This window comes from Peromyscus californicus, unplaced genomic scaffold, assembly GCF_007827085.1.
Source record: "Peromyscus californicus insignis strain IS unplaced genomic scaffold, ASM782708v3 Scaffold_13__1_contigs__length_99412109, whole genome shotgun sequence".
In the NCBI taxonomy this organism is placed as follows: domain Eukaryota; kingdom Metazoa; phylum Chordata; class Mammalia; order Rodentia; family Cricetidae; genus Peromyscus; species Peromyscus californicus.
Window position 1 is genome coordinate 85,210,424 of NW_026294424.1, and position 15,694 is coordinate 85,226,117.

A 15,694-nucleotide genomic window follows, 5' to 3' on the forward strand; every position below is an offset into this window, starting at 1 on the left:
CCAGTACGTAGATGGCCTGGGTTTCAGCCATGTTTCTGTTGGCGGGGGGGGGGGGGGGGGACGGGGACGGGGACGGGGACGGGGATGGGGACGGGGGGACGACGGGACGGACACACGGACACGGGATGACACGGAGTCTGTATAATGCTTTGCATACTTACAGAGTCAGGGGATCAGGACATAACAAGTGTTCCCTAGTTGAAATGGGCCTTGTTAGGAAAGAGGAGCTCCTGGACCCTGGTCGCTGCCGCCATAAGCCCATTTTTGAACTCACTGAGGCGTGCTGAGCCAGATCCCTGCTAAGCGATTAAAAGAGGAAGAGGAGTTTGTTGGACTGTTCAGACTTATTTCTTACTCATCCACCCCGAGGCTGGGGATATAGGCAAAGGGTTCGCCGCCGGGCATGGCTAAGGTTCATGTTCCCTCTGTGCTGAGAAAACACACACACAGTTCCGCCCAGACCAGAGTGGTTATTAAATGCTCGTGTTTCATTGTTTCTAACTGATTCCTGTTAGCATTTCCTGGGAGTCTGGAAGTTTCTGTTTGAAACGATCTGGGATTGGGCAGCCGTTCATGTAGTGAGGACAGGTGGGAAGTGACCCATAACTCACCATTGTGACTTGACACCCAGAACCATTTAGAAGAAAAGAACCCTGTGCACCAGATCCTCATCCACCAGGTTTTGATTCACTGCTGTCTCCATCAAGGTGAAGCATCAGGGCTGAGAGCCAGAAGGAAATGCATATTTGAATGATTCCTGCAAGGAGTCGGTTGCCCTGTTAGGGGTCTGGCCAGGCAGGTCTGGAGTCCACAGCTTGGGCTGTGAAGCGCTGTAGCAGGAGTTCAGAACATGACCTTGAGATGTCCTTCACAGGCAGAATTCCTTTCAGGAAGTCCCAGCTCCCCTCTTAGCCTTTCTACTGATTAAAGGCTGCCCAGAATGTTCTGGATAATTTCCATTACTTATAGTTAACTGCATATAGACTTCGATCTTGTATATAAAATATAACTTCATAGCAGTAGGTAATTCGGTGTTTCAGTGAATAGCTGAGGACTGGCTGGATCCAACCATAAAATTATTTTGTTGCTACTTCATAACTGTAATTTTGCTACTATTATGAATCATAATGTAAATATCTGTGTTTTCTGATGATCTTAGGCGATCCCCAAAGGGCTCACGACCCACAGGGTGAGAACCACAGTTTACCTTGCAGTTGCTGTGGGTAGGCTGTCCAGGTGCAGCTTGCCGGGTCCTTTGAGTAAGCTTCTCTTAGCTCTTCAGTCAGGTTTGACTGGAAGAGATCTGTCTCTTGGTTCATTCGCATGGCTATGGGTAGGACATGGTCTTTCCTGAGTTATTCAACGAAGGTACGGTTCTCGTCAGCAGCTGGCTGCAGGCCTCCCTTGGTTCCTAGCCACATGGGCCTCTCAGGCTCACAACCACGCAATCAGTCTGTAGAGAGCAGTAAGTTAGTGACCTCATGGTTGAAGGGAGCACCCACTATTCAGCACACACTCCAAGGGAGTCACACAAGAGTGTGAACAAGGAGGAGCTTCAGGAGCTATGTCAAAGCTGACTGCCATAATCCAGCCCATTATATCGACACCTCCTTTGGGGATGATCCACTGTGTCCTTTACCCATAACAATGAGTTCTATCTATCTGGGAGAAAAGAACTGTCTTAGTCAGGGTTTCTATTGCTGTGAGGAGTCACCATGACCATGGCAACTCTTATAAAGGAAAACATTTAATTGGTGGCTTACAGTTCAGAGGTTTAGCCCATTATCATCACGATGGGACATGGCACCTGCAGGCAGACATGGTGCTGGAGCAGGAGCTGAGAATTCTAGCATCTTTGATCCACATGCAACAGGAAGTGAACTGAGACACTGGGCATAGAAGGCCTCAGAGCCCACCTCCACAGTGACACACTGTAGCTAGAGTTTTCCTGCCTGGCCCACAGTCAGGACAAATCTCTATCACCTGCCAGTCCCACAGCCTCTCAGACCCGACCAAGTAAACACAGAGACTTATATTGGTTACAAACTGTATGGCCGTGGCAGGCTTCTTGCTAACTGTTCTTACAGCTTAAATTAATCCATTTCCATTAATCTATACCTTGCCACATGGCTCATGGCTTACCGGCATCTTCACATGCTGCTTGTCATCGTGGCGGCTGGCAGTGTCTCTCTGACTCAGCCTTCCACTTCCCAGCTTCATTCTCCTCCTTGTCCCGCCTATACTTCCTGCCTGGCCACTGGCCAATCAGTGATTTATTTATTGACCAATCAGCAACACATTTGACAAACAGACCATCCCACAGCAACACACTTCCTCTAACAAGGCTACACCTACTTCAACAAGGCCATACCTTCTAATAGTGCCATTCCCTATGAGCTTATGGTTGCTGATTACATTCAAACTGTAAGAGTATTTACCATAGAACTGTCAGATGTCATGTTTATGAACAGGTGTTTCTGGCCTGGTTACTGTGACTGTCTGAGGCCATGTGAAATGCGTTTTCATTCACTGAATTAAAAGCAGGCATTATCTGAATGGCCAGTGTACTCACGCCAATGGCCCAAAGCAAGTATGCCCACAGCAGCATGTTCTTCCTCCAGTTACCCTCCAACTCCTGACGCCCAGGAGCCTGGGGACTCAGCCAAGGCAGAAGTTAGCTTGGATGAATTCAGGTTACAAACAGCTGAGGACAGCCTTCAACTCCAAAGAGAGAGATTCCTTGGGAGGCTGGTACAGTTGGGGTTTTCTTGTAGTGTTTTTTGTTGTGTGTGTTTTGTTTTGAGATGGGGTCTCATCATGTAAGGAGGGAGGAGGCATCCTCCTTCATGCCGGGGCTGCATGTGTGTGTCCCCAGATGCAGCCGGGTGGGTGACAGTAGTCGGAATTTCCATTTGGCAGCCCGGTCCTTTACAAATGACCTCCTCCCTGAGATCTGCTTCTAGATCCACCAGCTGTAGTAGACAGTGGCACTCACTTCACGTGCCTCGTCAGTCTCCAAGGGACTTCTTCAGATGCGGTCATGCATACCCACCGGGCGCACAAGTGTGTCTGCTGCATGTGTCCACGGAGAAACACTAAATGTGGATTTCTCTTCGGGAACGCAGTTCTGAGTGTCTCAGGAGACTGATCGTCCAGTGAGGGCATCCGGGTGCCAGATGACACTGTATGCCGCTGTGATGGTATAGTCTCCTCCAGGACCACCATTTGTAGTCCAGCCCGGCACACTCTAAGGCAAAGAACAATTAGTACCATTGCAACACATGGCTGCAGGATTGTTTTTACTCACTCTGAAGACTGGCTGTTTTATCATCGGACCGTGTTATTCTTTTCAGATACCAAGCTTTGTAGCGGGGATCCCACTGAGCTAGTTGTTGGGCGAACTGGGAGGTAAGGATGGTGCCATGTCTGCTAGCCCAGGGATCCTCAGTTTGTAGTGCCCCTTCACGTCTTAACTTTATTCACAGGAATCCCTAGGCTGGAAGGAGTACCTGGTAGTTTTATTTATTTTAAGTGGTATCAGGCAAATTAGATATGCCTAACATTTGAGTAATTATTTGAAAAGATAATGCAGAGGTCATACAAAGATGTGTTTTTATCATGAGCATGATCACTAGGTATAAACTGACAAATCTCTCTTGCCTGCCTATTCCTGAATAACCACTCAGAGGCTTATATTAACTATAAATGTTTGGCCAATGGCTCAGGCTTATTACTAGCTAGCTCTTACAACTTAAATTGACCCATTTCTATTAATCTATGTATTGCCACGTGGTCGTGGCGTTACCGGTCTGCTGGCATGTTGCTCCTTGGGCGGCTGACTGGCGTCTGCCTCGACTTTCCCCCCTCTCTTCAGTTTGGCTTTCCCACCTAGCTGTATTCTGTCTGGCTATTGGCCGGATCAGCTTTATTTATCAACCAACGAGATCAACACATATTCACAACATACAGAAAGGCATCCTACAGCAACTAGGCATCTTTTAAAATTATTACTGTATGTCTGTGCATGACTGGGGGGACATGCATGTCACAGCTGTGCCAAGAAGGCCAGAAGACTACCTCCAGAGTGGCCTTTCTCCTTCTGTCTTTACATGGGTTCCGGAGATTGACCTCAGGCCTCTGTGTCAAGTATCTTTACCCTGTGAGCCATGTGTCTAGCCAACCAGCTGTCTTAATAGTCTTGTTCATGGTAGGTTCGTGTAGTTTCTGTGTAGCATATGATCTAGTCAGCAGTGTTGAAGCCTTTGACTCAGTAAACAGAAGATGTAAGGTGAGTCCATGTAGGCGACAATGAGAATCTCGCTCCCTTTCCATTTCCATATCTTCAGCCTTTTCCTCTTTCCCTACTCGGCTTCCCCTGCAGTGACTAGAAAGTCTAGAATTGTACCATCTCCATTTTCCTAATTCTTAGTTAACCCCTAGGGGAGGCATGGCCCACCACCTCCTGCTTAAGTCCGGATGGTGCGGTAGTCTCTGGAACTGTTTTCAGCTTTATCTTAGTTGGTTTTAGACAAGTGAGTGAGCTTTGCATTGCAGTGTTGCTGAGATTCTTACCCATGGTGACAAAATACTCTGACAGAAGCAGAGTAAGTGGGAAGGGGTATTTCAGCTCACAGTTCCGGGCTGCAGTCACAGGGGAAGTGAGGGCAGAGGGGCTTGAAGCAGCTGGTCACGTGACATCCTTTGGTTCCTTTTCCCCGTTTATACAGTTTGAGACGCTAGCCAGGGAATGGTACCACCCACAGTGGATGGGTCTTCCCATCTCAACTGACAGAGTTAAGATAACCCACTACAGAAAAGCCCAGAGGCCCACCTCCCAGGTTGTTCTGGGTTCAGTGGAGTTGACAGCACCGTCATAGGCATCAGCCAGATTCTAACAGACCTGTTATTTCCTGGACAAGTGGAAATAGACCAAGTTACCTGGATGTCTGGTTCAAATTCTACACTATGAGATGGAATTTGAGAGGAGACTGTACATCTGTCATTGTGGAGCAGGTCTCTCCGGGCTTATCCTTGGGGAACTAGACTTCAACATTAAGTCAGTGAATCAGATACAGAGAGACCAAGGCATTCAGACCTCCATGGGCACCTGGGCAGACCTCCACGGCTCACACAGACACATGTCCATGGGGCATCTGGACAGCCCTCCATGTCCCACACTGAAATCTCCCTATTTTCTCACCGACCTACAGCTCTTAGGCAGACCGGCAGAGCCCTGTGCTGTCTTGTCTCGAGGTGAGGGGGAGCATGGGAACATTGGTGAGAACTTCCTGTGGCATTACCAGCCCAAGTGTCTAGAGCCATTAGAAGAAGCATTGACTGTCAAATGCCATGCTCCTGTTCTCCCGGGATTGTAGATTTTTTTTTTTCACATACAGAAGTTGTTTGGGAAGATACCAACTATCTTTTGATGTGAATATGAGAATCTTTGCTCATATGTTAAAATATCTTGAGAATATGATTGCGATCCCTTTTCTCCAAAGGGTAGGAATTGTCCGGTGGAAGACTGAGTAATGCTTGTTATCTGCAGAGAATTGAGTTAGACAAGTACATTCCTCTCTACCTTTTGTAACTAGCCATAGATATAGCCTAGAAAGTCAAGTGTTAGCCTTGTAAGGGCCTGCCACAGTCTTTATATGTAATTTCTGAGTAAAATTGAACACCTCAGAAGGTATGCATTTTGTCAAAATTCATACCATTGATTCATGGCGGTTCTGTGAATACAAAAACTATGTTCTTGGAATTTTGCATCCCACTAAAGCATGGGTCTGATAAACTAGGACTTTACAGACTAGATTGCCAGTAGCCATAGACCATTTGAAACTTACGAGGGTAGGTTATGTCTAAAATTTTATCTTTGTGTTTCAGGTCTAAAAACTGAAAATTGCATTGCAAACCCAGGTAAGACATGTTTAAATGATCATCTCTGTCATGAGAATTTTATTAGGTTGTTTTTTTTTTTCTTTCTCACGAGTATGGGTCAAAGGCCACTATTGCCGCTCCCTCCCTCCCCCCTCCCCCCACCCCTGCCCTACACCACTGTACTGTCATACTGCCGCCGCCTTCATCTCTCAAGGCTAAATTTTGCTTTGTTAGTGGCTCTGAGTCCATTCGCTGCCCACCCCGAAACCAACACTCAGGAATTAAGAGTTATTAGAAAGAAAACCAGGTCATACAAAAAGGTCGGCACCCTGAGAAGATGGGGAGCACAGTTGTTTGGGGGGCCGTCTCAGGTACACAAAGAGACTTCACCAGAAGGGGAGGCGCAGGGGATAGGAAGGCCAAGTGATGAGTGAGTCATACAGAGGGCTGACAGCCATTACGTCTCACAGTGTGCCTTCCCCGTTTCTGCTGGGGTATCCTTGACATGAACACAGACTTTCCGTTTCCTAGGCTAGTGCCTGTGGCCCTTTTACTAACACATCATTTCTCTGAACATTAAACATGATCCCACTTTTAATTAAAGAATAATACCACCAAGCCCTTGTCCTGCATTTTGAGGTTATCTGAAGAGCACCACGCAGACCAGGCAACAGGAAACTCTGGAAGGATAATGGCCTAGGACCTTCCAGGACAAGTGTCTTTCTGTCTCCTTTTCCCACAGTAACTAGGTGACTCCAGCAGCTGTGTCTGGGTCATTTACACGTAGTTTTCTTGAGAATTTATAGTGCTGGGTAGAGGGGAACTACGGAGCCACCTCACACAGGGCACGTCGCAAAGTGAGTCAGTCCAGAACAGGGCAGTTCAAGATGCGTGGCATAGCCAGATTACGGTCACACTGTCATTGCTATGTCCTGTGGGGAGCTGTCTCCACCCCATCCTGATCTTCTTGTCCTGGGCAGCCCAGGGCATGCCACTCTAACTCCGTCCCACCTTATAGGACTTACGGCTTTAGCCATTTCCCACCCGGCTCCCGTGCAAAGAGCTAGACTCCAGTTCCTGCATTTTGGTATCTCAGGAAATAAGATTGGGGAGAGGAATGGAGGAATGGAGGGAATGCGGCGTAAAGGAGAAAAGAGGCCTGGTGGAACCGTGATGGGCCCGCTTCCGCTTCCTTGGGGGAAATGGGGAGATGTAACAATAAGTACTGTCTGCTAGAGAGGGTGGGAGGGTTGGGAAGGTACACCCGGGGAACTCTACGTATGCGGAGGCTCGGCATCGTCGTGTGGGTCGCATGCTGTCAAAGTGCCAAAAATGCTTCAACTGGCTCATGCTGTCAGGGAATCGTCTGGAAGACTTCCTCACTGAAGTGTTTGGAAACAAGCGTCCATTTCTAGCTGTCTTCCTGACTAGCTTTTCTATGCGTTGTTTTTTGGGTTAAAAAAAAATCCGTATCTCCATATTTTTGAATTGAAATTTTATGGTTTTTGTAACCATGCTTTGTATATTTTTTGAAAGTAGGTCAGCTCAAATCCTCATGATTAGTAAGTATTTAAAAATAGACTGGCCTTGGCATGGCATCTGGGCACAGTAACATGGATGGAAATGTTTGTATTTCAGAATATATGGAACCTGTGTATGTCTACAACCCTGGTGAGTATGCACTTTTACAAACAGTCCAGCAAGCATGTTTAATAGCTCTTTCCTGTGGGGCAAATGCACTTCCTACCCGAGTGAAGGTGGTCCCTGGCAGATCCAAGAGGAAGGGAACCAGTGTATTCTGGGAAATGCCCTCCTTCCCTGCAGTTGGTCGCTCTGTGGCCCTCTGAGCAGCCAATGTTCTGGGGGGTAAGGACAGGGGTACCCGAGGAGCTCACTCAAGGCCAGTCTGTGGGGCATGCATAGCCCTATACTCCTCTGTTGGAATTAGCATAGGCAAGTGACACCCACCTTCAAGTGGAAATTAAAATTCTCAGCATATGTGCCACCCCCAAGAAGCCAGATGTTTGATGTGTCCATCGAGCATCTTGAGCTAATTAGGATTACCACATAGGAAAACACGAAAGTGTGCTCTGAGGTGTTACAACCTGTCCCCACAGAGGCAAAGCTGCTGGCTGGCCCACACCCTGGGGACGTGCCTACAGTGCCCCCTACTGGCCCTTTGCATTCACAAAATTCTGACCCTTGCCCAGGACCTCGGCCAGCTCTTGACACTCCCAGGACACTAGTTGTGTGGAGGCGCCAGAGAAGGGCCCCGCCCGTTGCCCACATGCACGGAGACTCTAGGTGGTACTTGTACTCAGCGATGCGCCTCCAGGTCCTTTACAGTTCTTCTGCTCCCTTGGTAAAACTGATGCATTTTGCTTGTTTGTGACGTAGATCTGGAAAGTCAGAAGCTTGAAGACTCTGGTAAGACACTCTTGTAAACTCGGGGACTTCACATTTGCAAGCTATGAGCCGGTGGGGAGAAGTGGGGAGAAGCAAGAGCCCATCTTGGCTTACTAGTTTGATCCATCAGAGTGAATTCTTTGTAAAAAACTATACAGCACCCATGCCTGTAGTCATCCCAGAAAGCAGAGGACAGTGTGGCTGATTATTCTGCAAACTCTTGTGACCCAGAGTTGTTGACAAAACAAATAGCATTTATTTTTCCTAAGTTAAAATGATAATTGTTTGAATGTGCATCTGAGTAACATGTGTACTCATGTTCATTTGATGAGTTCATTCCAAAGTATAACTTACTCCAAGGTTTTTAATTAGAAAGGAAGGAAGGGAAGGAAGGAGGAAAGGAAGGAAGAAAGAAAAGAAAAAACTATGGGCTGGAGAGATGGCTTGCTGCTCTTTTAGAGGATCCAGGTTCAGTTCCTAGCATCCACAGCAGGTGGCTCACAGAACTGTAATTCCAGTTCAGCAGATCTGATGCCTTCCGGCCTCCACAGGTACCTGTGAACAAGTGGAACACATATACCCACTCACGCACACACATATACACATAGAAATAAATAAATGTTTTTCTGTGTGAGTGTGCGTGTGCGTGTGTGTGTGCACAGGCCTGTGGAGGCCAGAGGTTGATACCAGGTGTCTCCCTAGATCACTCTGTGTACTGAGGCAGGGTCTGTGAACAGGAAGCCCTCCGATTCTGCTAATCTGGCTAGCCAGCATGTTTCGGAGCTCCCATTTCCACCTCCCACACGCAAGGGTTATAGGCTGGCCACGACACCCACCCGGCTAAGCTGTGGGTTCTGGGGACCCAAACTGTGGTGCTCAGGCTTGTGGTGTACGGCAAGCACTTTATCCAGCAAGCCATATCCAGCTTCCAAGTTTCTCTTTTTTAAACTTGTTCGTGTCTTCAAGTGCTAGGGTAGGAAAGTTTAAAGTTACTGAAGAAATTATTGGAACACTTTTCTATTTCCTTTCTTTTCCATGGTGCCTGGAATCAAACCCTGGGCCCCCTGCAAGCTAGGTAAGCACACTCTTGCTGAGATATACCCCCTGCCCTTGGAACCAATTTTCTAACGGTTGATCCAAGAGTATGTGTCACTAACCTTAAACATGACTCTCCCCTTAACCGGTTATAACTTGGAAACTAGGACAGCATAGAAACGCAAGTGTAAAGCTGTAGCTCCCTGTCTCGGCCTCGGCGGCGGCGGTGTGTTTAAAAAGGACAGCAGAGCCAGCAGAGGCCGGTCTTTCAGGACGAGGCTTCCTGCATGCGAGATGACTGCCGTATCACTGAGCTGTCTCAGCCCTCTGGATGTTTTAATTTTAAGACAGAGTCTGAGCTGAGCACGACAGTGTGTTGGTTATGCAGCTCATTATTTTGTACAATCAGTATAAAACAAAAAAGTGTGGTGGTACAACTTATAATCCTAGCACTTGGAAAGGTTGGCAAGTTTGAGGGTAGCCTGGGAAACAGAAATACCCTGTCTCAAAATTATAAAAACTCAAACCAAAAACTTGGATTTGATCCCCAGTACCATATTTTTTTTTTAAAAGATATATAGCCGGGTGATGGGGCCAGCCTGGTCTACAAAGCTAGCTTCAGGACAGCCAGAGCTACACAGAGAAACCATGTTTTGAAAAACAAACAAACAAAAAGATATAAATAACACAAAGTATCTATAATTAAAAAATATATATGTATATATATGCAAAAAGATTCAAAGTAAATATACCAAAAAATGTTACAAATTAATATTTGCGATGTGAGCTTTTTAATTAATTTAATCCTCAATTTTCCATATTTTTCACTTCTACAGTTATCATGTATTATGTATATGACCAGAAAATATTATATAAAACATCATATAGAAGATAATGTATACATAATACATATAACACACACATATACACACACACACATACAATACAAAATGAAAACTGTGTCAGAGACTTTGGACAGATTTTCATACTACCATTTCTGTGTGTGTGTGTGTGTGTGTGTGTGTGTGTGTGTGTGTGTGTGTGTGTGTGTGTGTGTGATGGGGGCACCCCCATGCTGTAACACACACGTGGAGGTCAGAGGACAACTTGCAGAAGTTTTCTCTCTTCACTGTGTGGGTTCCAGGGTTGAGCCTCAGGTCGGCCGTGGGTGGCACGTGTCTGAGCCTGCTGAACCGTCCTGCTGGCCCTGGACTGATTGATTGATCTTAATGAAGAATTGTCCGCTTACCGGAGGCGCTCTCCCGAGTGGCGAGCCATAGTCCTCCCTGTGAATTAAGCTTCAGTGTCTAATGACTCTGCCCTTCTCTTGTCATTTTGTACCGTTGTTCCTCAAAGCTTTCTGAGCTTTTCACTACGAAGAGTCCAACATACACCTAAATTTATTTGGAAGCTGAGTACTTCGCCTCACTTTGTAACTGGATCTCATGTAGCCCAGGCTGCCCTCTGACTTGCTATGTAGTAGAGAATGGCCCTGAACTCCTGATCTTCCTGCCTCCACCTCTCAAGACTGGGATTCCAGGCACCAGCTCCCACTGACTCTACCCTCATCCCCACCCCCTAACACACATACAAGAAAGCTCTTATGCTTAGCTTTAGAAATAAAAAACTAGGGCTAACCTGGTAAATGAATTCTCTTTTTCTCTGTCAGATTAGCTACCAGGTCAAGTAATTAAATTCCAAATTAATTTAGGTTTATGTTGGACTCTTTGTAGTGAAAAGCTCAGAAAGCTTTGAGAAACAACGGTACCAGATTAAGCCACTATAGGTGGGACATTTATCACTTTCGAGAGTTTTTTGTTTGTTGGTTGGTTGGTTTTTTTCTTCGAGACAAGGTTTCTCTGTGTAGCTTTGTGCTTTTCCTGGAACTCACTCTGTAGCCCAGGCTGGCCTGGAACTCACAGAGATCCACCTGCCTCTGCCTCCCGAGTGCTGGGATTAAAGGCATGCGCCACCACCGCCCGGGCTGGAGAGATGGCTCAGCCATTAAAGGCTAGCCTCACAACCAAAAATGTGAGTTTTTTTTTAATGCTCTGTGCAGCAAGCCAAGCATTTGATGTAATATTTTCCATTAATTCTCACTTCTTATAATATGCAAGCTATTTCTTTTGCATACTCAGAGACTTCAAAGTCAGAGCTAGTACCTACAGTGAGATGGGCATACAAGCAGAGACTTCAGCCCAGTACTGTTTCATTTAAAAACGATGGATCACTTAGCTAAACATGGAGTGATGAGAACTACATCGTAGATGCTCCTGAAATCTTGCTTAATGGATTTGAATTCTTATTGTTGTTGCTGTTACATTTCTGACTTACCTATTTAAAGTTTGGAGATGGGAGGCAAAGGGGGAATGTTAGCAGTGCCACTAACTGATAAACACCAACAGCATTTATTTCTGCCTTTAGGTAGGAAAAGCTTCGAATCCACTGGAATACCAGGTAAGGTTGTTTTCTCTTTACTAAGAGCCGGTCTGAGCATTACAGCCGATGCCAGGGATGATACTCAAGGTTTCACTTAAGCCTTGTGCTGGTCACCTCTACAGCTTTCTCTGGGGAAGACCATAGACTGTGCCCACCCAGCCTTCCTAGGTTGCTGGGGCACTGGCTCTGGGCAGGACAGCTAAGCTGTTTGGAACATGGTTCAGGGCCAGCTTGCTGGGACCTGCCTGCAGGGGTCCAGGCCTTCCTGAAGCTCTGTAGACACTCTTGGACAGGCCAAGCATCCAGGCTCACGGCTGTTCTGGGACCTGCAAGTAACAAAACACGGTACTCTGATGGTGCAGACACAGCTCAGTGAGGTGCTGTTCACAAGATCCCCAAGTCTGCTGTGGATGTGCCCAGTGAGGGCTCATGGACCCAGAGCTGTGCCATCACAAGCCTGAAGCCATAGTGCAGTGGGACCCGGGGGTGGCGTCAAGTGCTCATGACACAGAGCTCAGGAGCAACCAGAGGCCACTTAAGCTCTTTTCTTGTTTAGGAAAGAAAACTTCAGGACCTTTTCTACTTCCTGGTGAGCAAGAAATGCGAGCGCAGGGATAGAGACATAACTGTCATCATTACACGTGCCAGGAAGTCTTTGCACATGATCGCATGCGAGTGAAGGACCGGGGTCTTTTACTGTTCCTTCCTCAATGCTTGATTTCCTTGGTGTTTTCCACTGTATTTACCATGACAGATGCCACCTGCCTTCCACAGCTGCCATGAACAAGTGTGGTTTTAAAAGTGTGAGGGCTAGCCGGGGGGTGGGGGGGTGGGACGCAAGCACTGAGGGGCTGAGCGACTGTGATCAGAGAAATGGAGCTGAGACTCCAGTAAGAGTCCTCAGAAGTCCCTCAGTCACGGGAATATCAGTAAGGAATATCAAACAACCAATGCTTAATATCCTTCCCCTGGGTTCATTCAGTGATTTGAAAGATTTTTTTGCTGTGGATTTTGTTAATTATGGGCATGATCATCTGTTAATTATGGGCATGATCATCTGTTAATTATGGGCATGATTATTTAGTGGGATTGAACCTAAGGCTTATGCATACTAGGCGAGTACCCTACCACTGAGCTACATTCCCAGCAAAATTTAGCCTGTGCTAAAATCACATCCATGGTTCTGACCATTCTGGACACTGCTGTCTATTTTAAACAGTAGGCCATGTAGAAACAGCATGTCACAGCTAACTCATAGAACAGACACACAAAGCAGGTCCAGCAACTGTTTCGTACTGATCCAGATCGGCATTGTTCCCCTTACATCACTTCCAGTCTTGGGATCTGAGTTTGCACAGTGCCCTCCCAGGGGTCTTCACAGTCTACTCTGTGGCCATGTGAAAAGCACCTTCTAAGCGGAGTGTGGAGGACACATGTGAGCTGTGCGGACAGACCTGGCATTGAGTCCCCCTCTGCCGCCTGCCTCTGGTAACTGTGCAATGACTCACTTTATCCCAGCATCCTCCATTGTAAGGTGCAGACGGTTCTACCTTTCAGTGCTGAGGATCTGATGTCACAAACCATCCGACAGTAGTAAAACAGTGCATAGAAGCTGCCTTTTTTATTAACTGAAAACCTTTTTTTTCATTTAGAAATTAAAGTGCTACAACCAGATGAAAACCTTCTCCGGCCAGATGAAAAGCCTGGTAATTCTTCATGGGGCGAGGCGCACGAAGTTCTAAGTTCTTTACCATCATCATTCAGATAGCTCGGGGTCTGGGGGAAGAACTGGGCTGTACAGTTCTGACATCCCATCCTGACGTTAGAAGGGGGAAGTGCTGAGAACTCATCTCTGTGTGTGCAGGTAGCTAAAGCCCAGAAAAGGGTAGGTGGCCTGATTCTGGACAACGGTGTCCAGCTGCACCTTTATTCCAGAGCGAGTCAGGAACTGGGTCCAGGGTGTCTGTAGATACAAGAATACACTGTGCAAAGTGGAAATGAGACCCTCACAGCCATGCAGGACCAGCTCTTCTGTGTCAGCATGCCTTCTCTTTCCTCAACAGCCAGATTTTGTGAGGAGACGATGCCTTGTGTCTCTCCCGTAAAGATGCGTTGTAGTGCAGGCTTTTTAAGGCTTGACTCATCTAATCCAGCAAAGTAGATGCTGTCGTTGCACAGCAAGATTAGGAATCTGGTGAGGTCAGAAAGAGACAGCTAGGCTGACACCCATCTATTCTGGACTCCTAAGACACAGCATTTAGATTTAAGATTATGAAAATGTGAGTATCAGTATTCCAAGGCTAGCCACGTACCTGGTGGTGGCAGACCACAGCAATGGAGCAGAGGTCAGTCACTGATCCCATGGATGCATCAGCTCTGATTCCATGCACACTGTGTCTCAGACAGTGCAGATGGCTGCAGTGTCCTTGAGGTGCTAGCTGTGCCCAGTAGGATGATAATGTGCTGATCTCATAATGCACTGGTACTCAGTAAGTGGGAGACGGGATGGCTTGTACTTGGCAATCTGAGTTCAATATATAGAAAAGGGTTCTTTTTGGTAAACACACTTCACATTTATTTTAATGAAAACACACATTCATGAGGGAAACTTTTCAGAGAGAAGATAGGTCAAATGAAAGCCTTCTCTAGCCTCACACATGTCCCTGGACCAGTTTACCTTGGCCCCAGGCCCACACCCAAGGGGAGAACAAGCCTGTTCCAGCTTTATGAGATCTTTCTGGAGAAATATATAATACAGTAACCCAGAATCTCTTTATGTTCTAGAAGGCAAAAGTCAAAGAAATGCGGACAATCCTAGTAAGAAATACCTTCTTTTCTTCAGATGATAAATGCTGTGAAATATAAAAATGTGAAGTCAATTTTTTTCTTATTAAAAGTTGCATGCGCTTATGTGCATGCCTAAGAGGCCCCACCACCACCCATCTGTTTACTTTAAATGACCATTAGCTGTCTAGAGACTGTATTTACAACATTTTCAGTTCTCTTAAGCCATCCTTTAAAAAAAAATTTTTTTCATAAAACCATCATAGCATCCTGAAATAAGATTAGCGGTAAGATGTACCTTACCCGTAAAAGAATTGGCATGTTCCGACAATATTTGTAGTTATATGCCTCAATGCATAAATGCTAAATTCATAAAGTAGACATACCCTCCATGAAAATTTGGGTGAGGGGCATACTGGAAGCTATTCCTTGTACGATCAAAGTGAAGCAGCAGCAGACAGTAGATGAACTGTTTAGTGTTAATTAAAACTATCACAACAGCAGGTGGTAGTGGCGGCCCAAGCCTTTAACCCAGCACTCAGGAGGCAGAGGCAGGTGGATCTCTGTAAATTCAAGGCCAGCCTGGTCTACAGAGTGAGTTCCAGGACAGCCAGGGCTACAAAGAGAAACCCTGTCTTGAAAAAACCAATCAGGGGGCTGGAGAGATGGCTCAGAGGTTAAGAGCACTGACTGTTCTTCCAGAGGTCCTGAGTTCAATTCCCAGCAACCACATGGTGGCTCACAACCATCTCTAATGAGATCTGGTGCCCTCTTCTGGCCTGCAGTCATACATGCTGTATACATAATAAATAAATAAATCTTAAAAAAACAAACAAACAAACAACTCTGCTAAGCTTTAAAAAAAATGTTTAAAAAAAAAGAAAAAAACAATCGGAAATGGCTTACATGGCAAGCTGCTCCAGGTTGTGTGAGCACTGGAAGCAATTTTTGATTTACATGTGTCCGGCAGCATACTTGCAAACTGCAGAGGGTAGGTCCATGCTTCTTTGTGGAAGGCTATCCCGAGCATTTCAGATCTAGCTCCCAACAGTAAAAAGTTTCCTTCAGTGGCAGAGCTAGTACCTGTAAGGCCCAAGTTCAGTCGTTAGCACCTCCATTCTACCCTGGACAGCTTCTAGATTGCTTCTCA

At 46.3% G+C, this 15,694-nt stretch overlaps 1 protein-coding gene across 1 annotated transcript in view; it reads left to right on the forward strand.

Moving 5' to 3' along the window:
* Nucleotides 1-15,694, forward strand: part of Art3 (ADP-ribosyltransferase 3 (inactive)) — a 36,678-nt gene that overhangs the window by 18,967 nt on the left and 2,017 nt on the right. Inside the window, exons 5-11 of the mRNA XM_052735837.1 lie at nucleotides 5,887-5,919; nucleotides 7,519-7,551; nucleotides 8,278-8,307; nucleotides 11,746-11,778; nucleotides 12,317-12,349; nucleotides 13,413-13,466; nucleotides 14,545-14,577. Coding sequence (XP_052591797.1) covers nucleotides 5,887-5,919; nucleotides 7,519-7,551; nucleotides 8,278-8,307; nucleotides 11,746-11,778; nucleotides 12,317-12,349; nucleotides 13,413-13,466; nucleotides 14,545-14,577 — 249 coding nt within the window. The remainder of the gene's footprint in view (nucleotides 1-5,886; nucleotides 5,920-7,518; nucleotides 7,552-8,277; nucleotides 8,308-11,745; nucleotides 11,779-12,316; nucleotides 12,350-13,412; nucleotides 13,467-14,544; nucleotides 14,578-15,694) is intronic.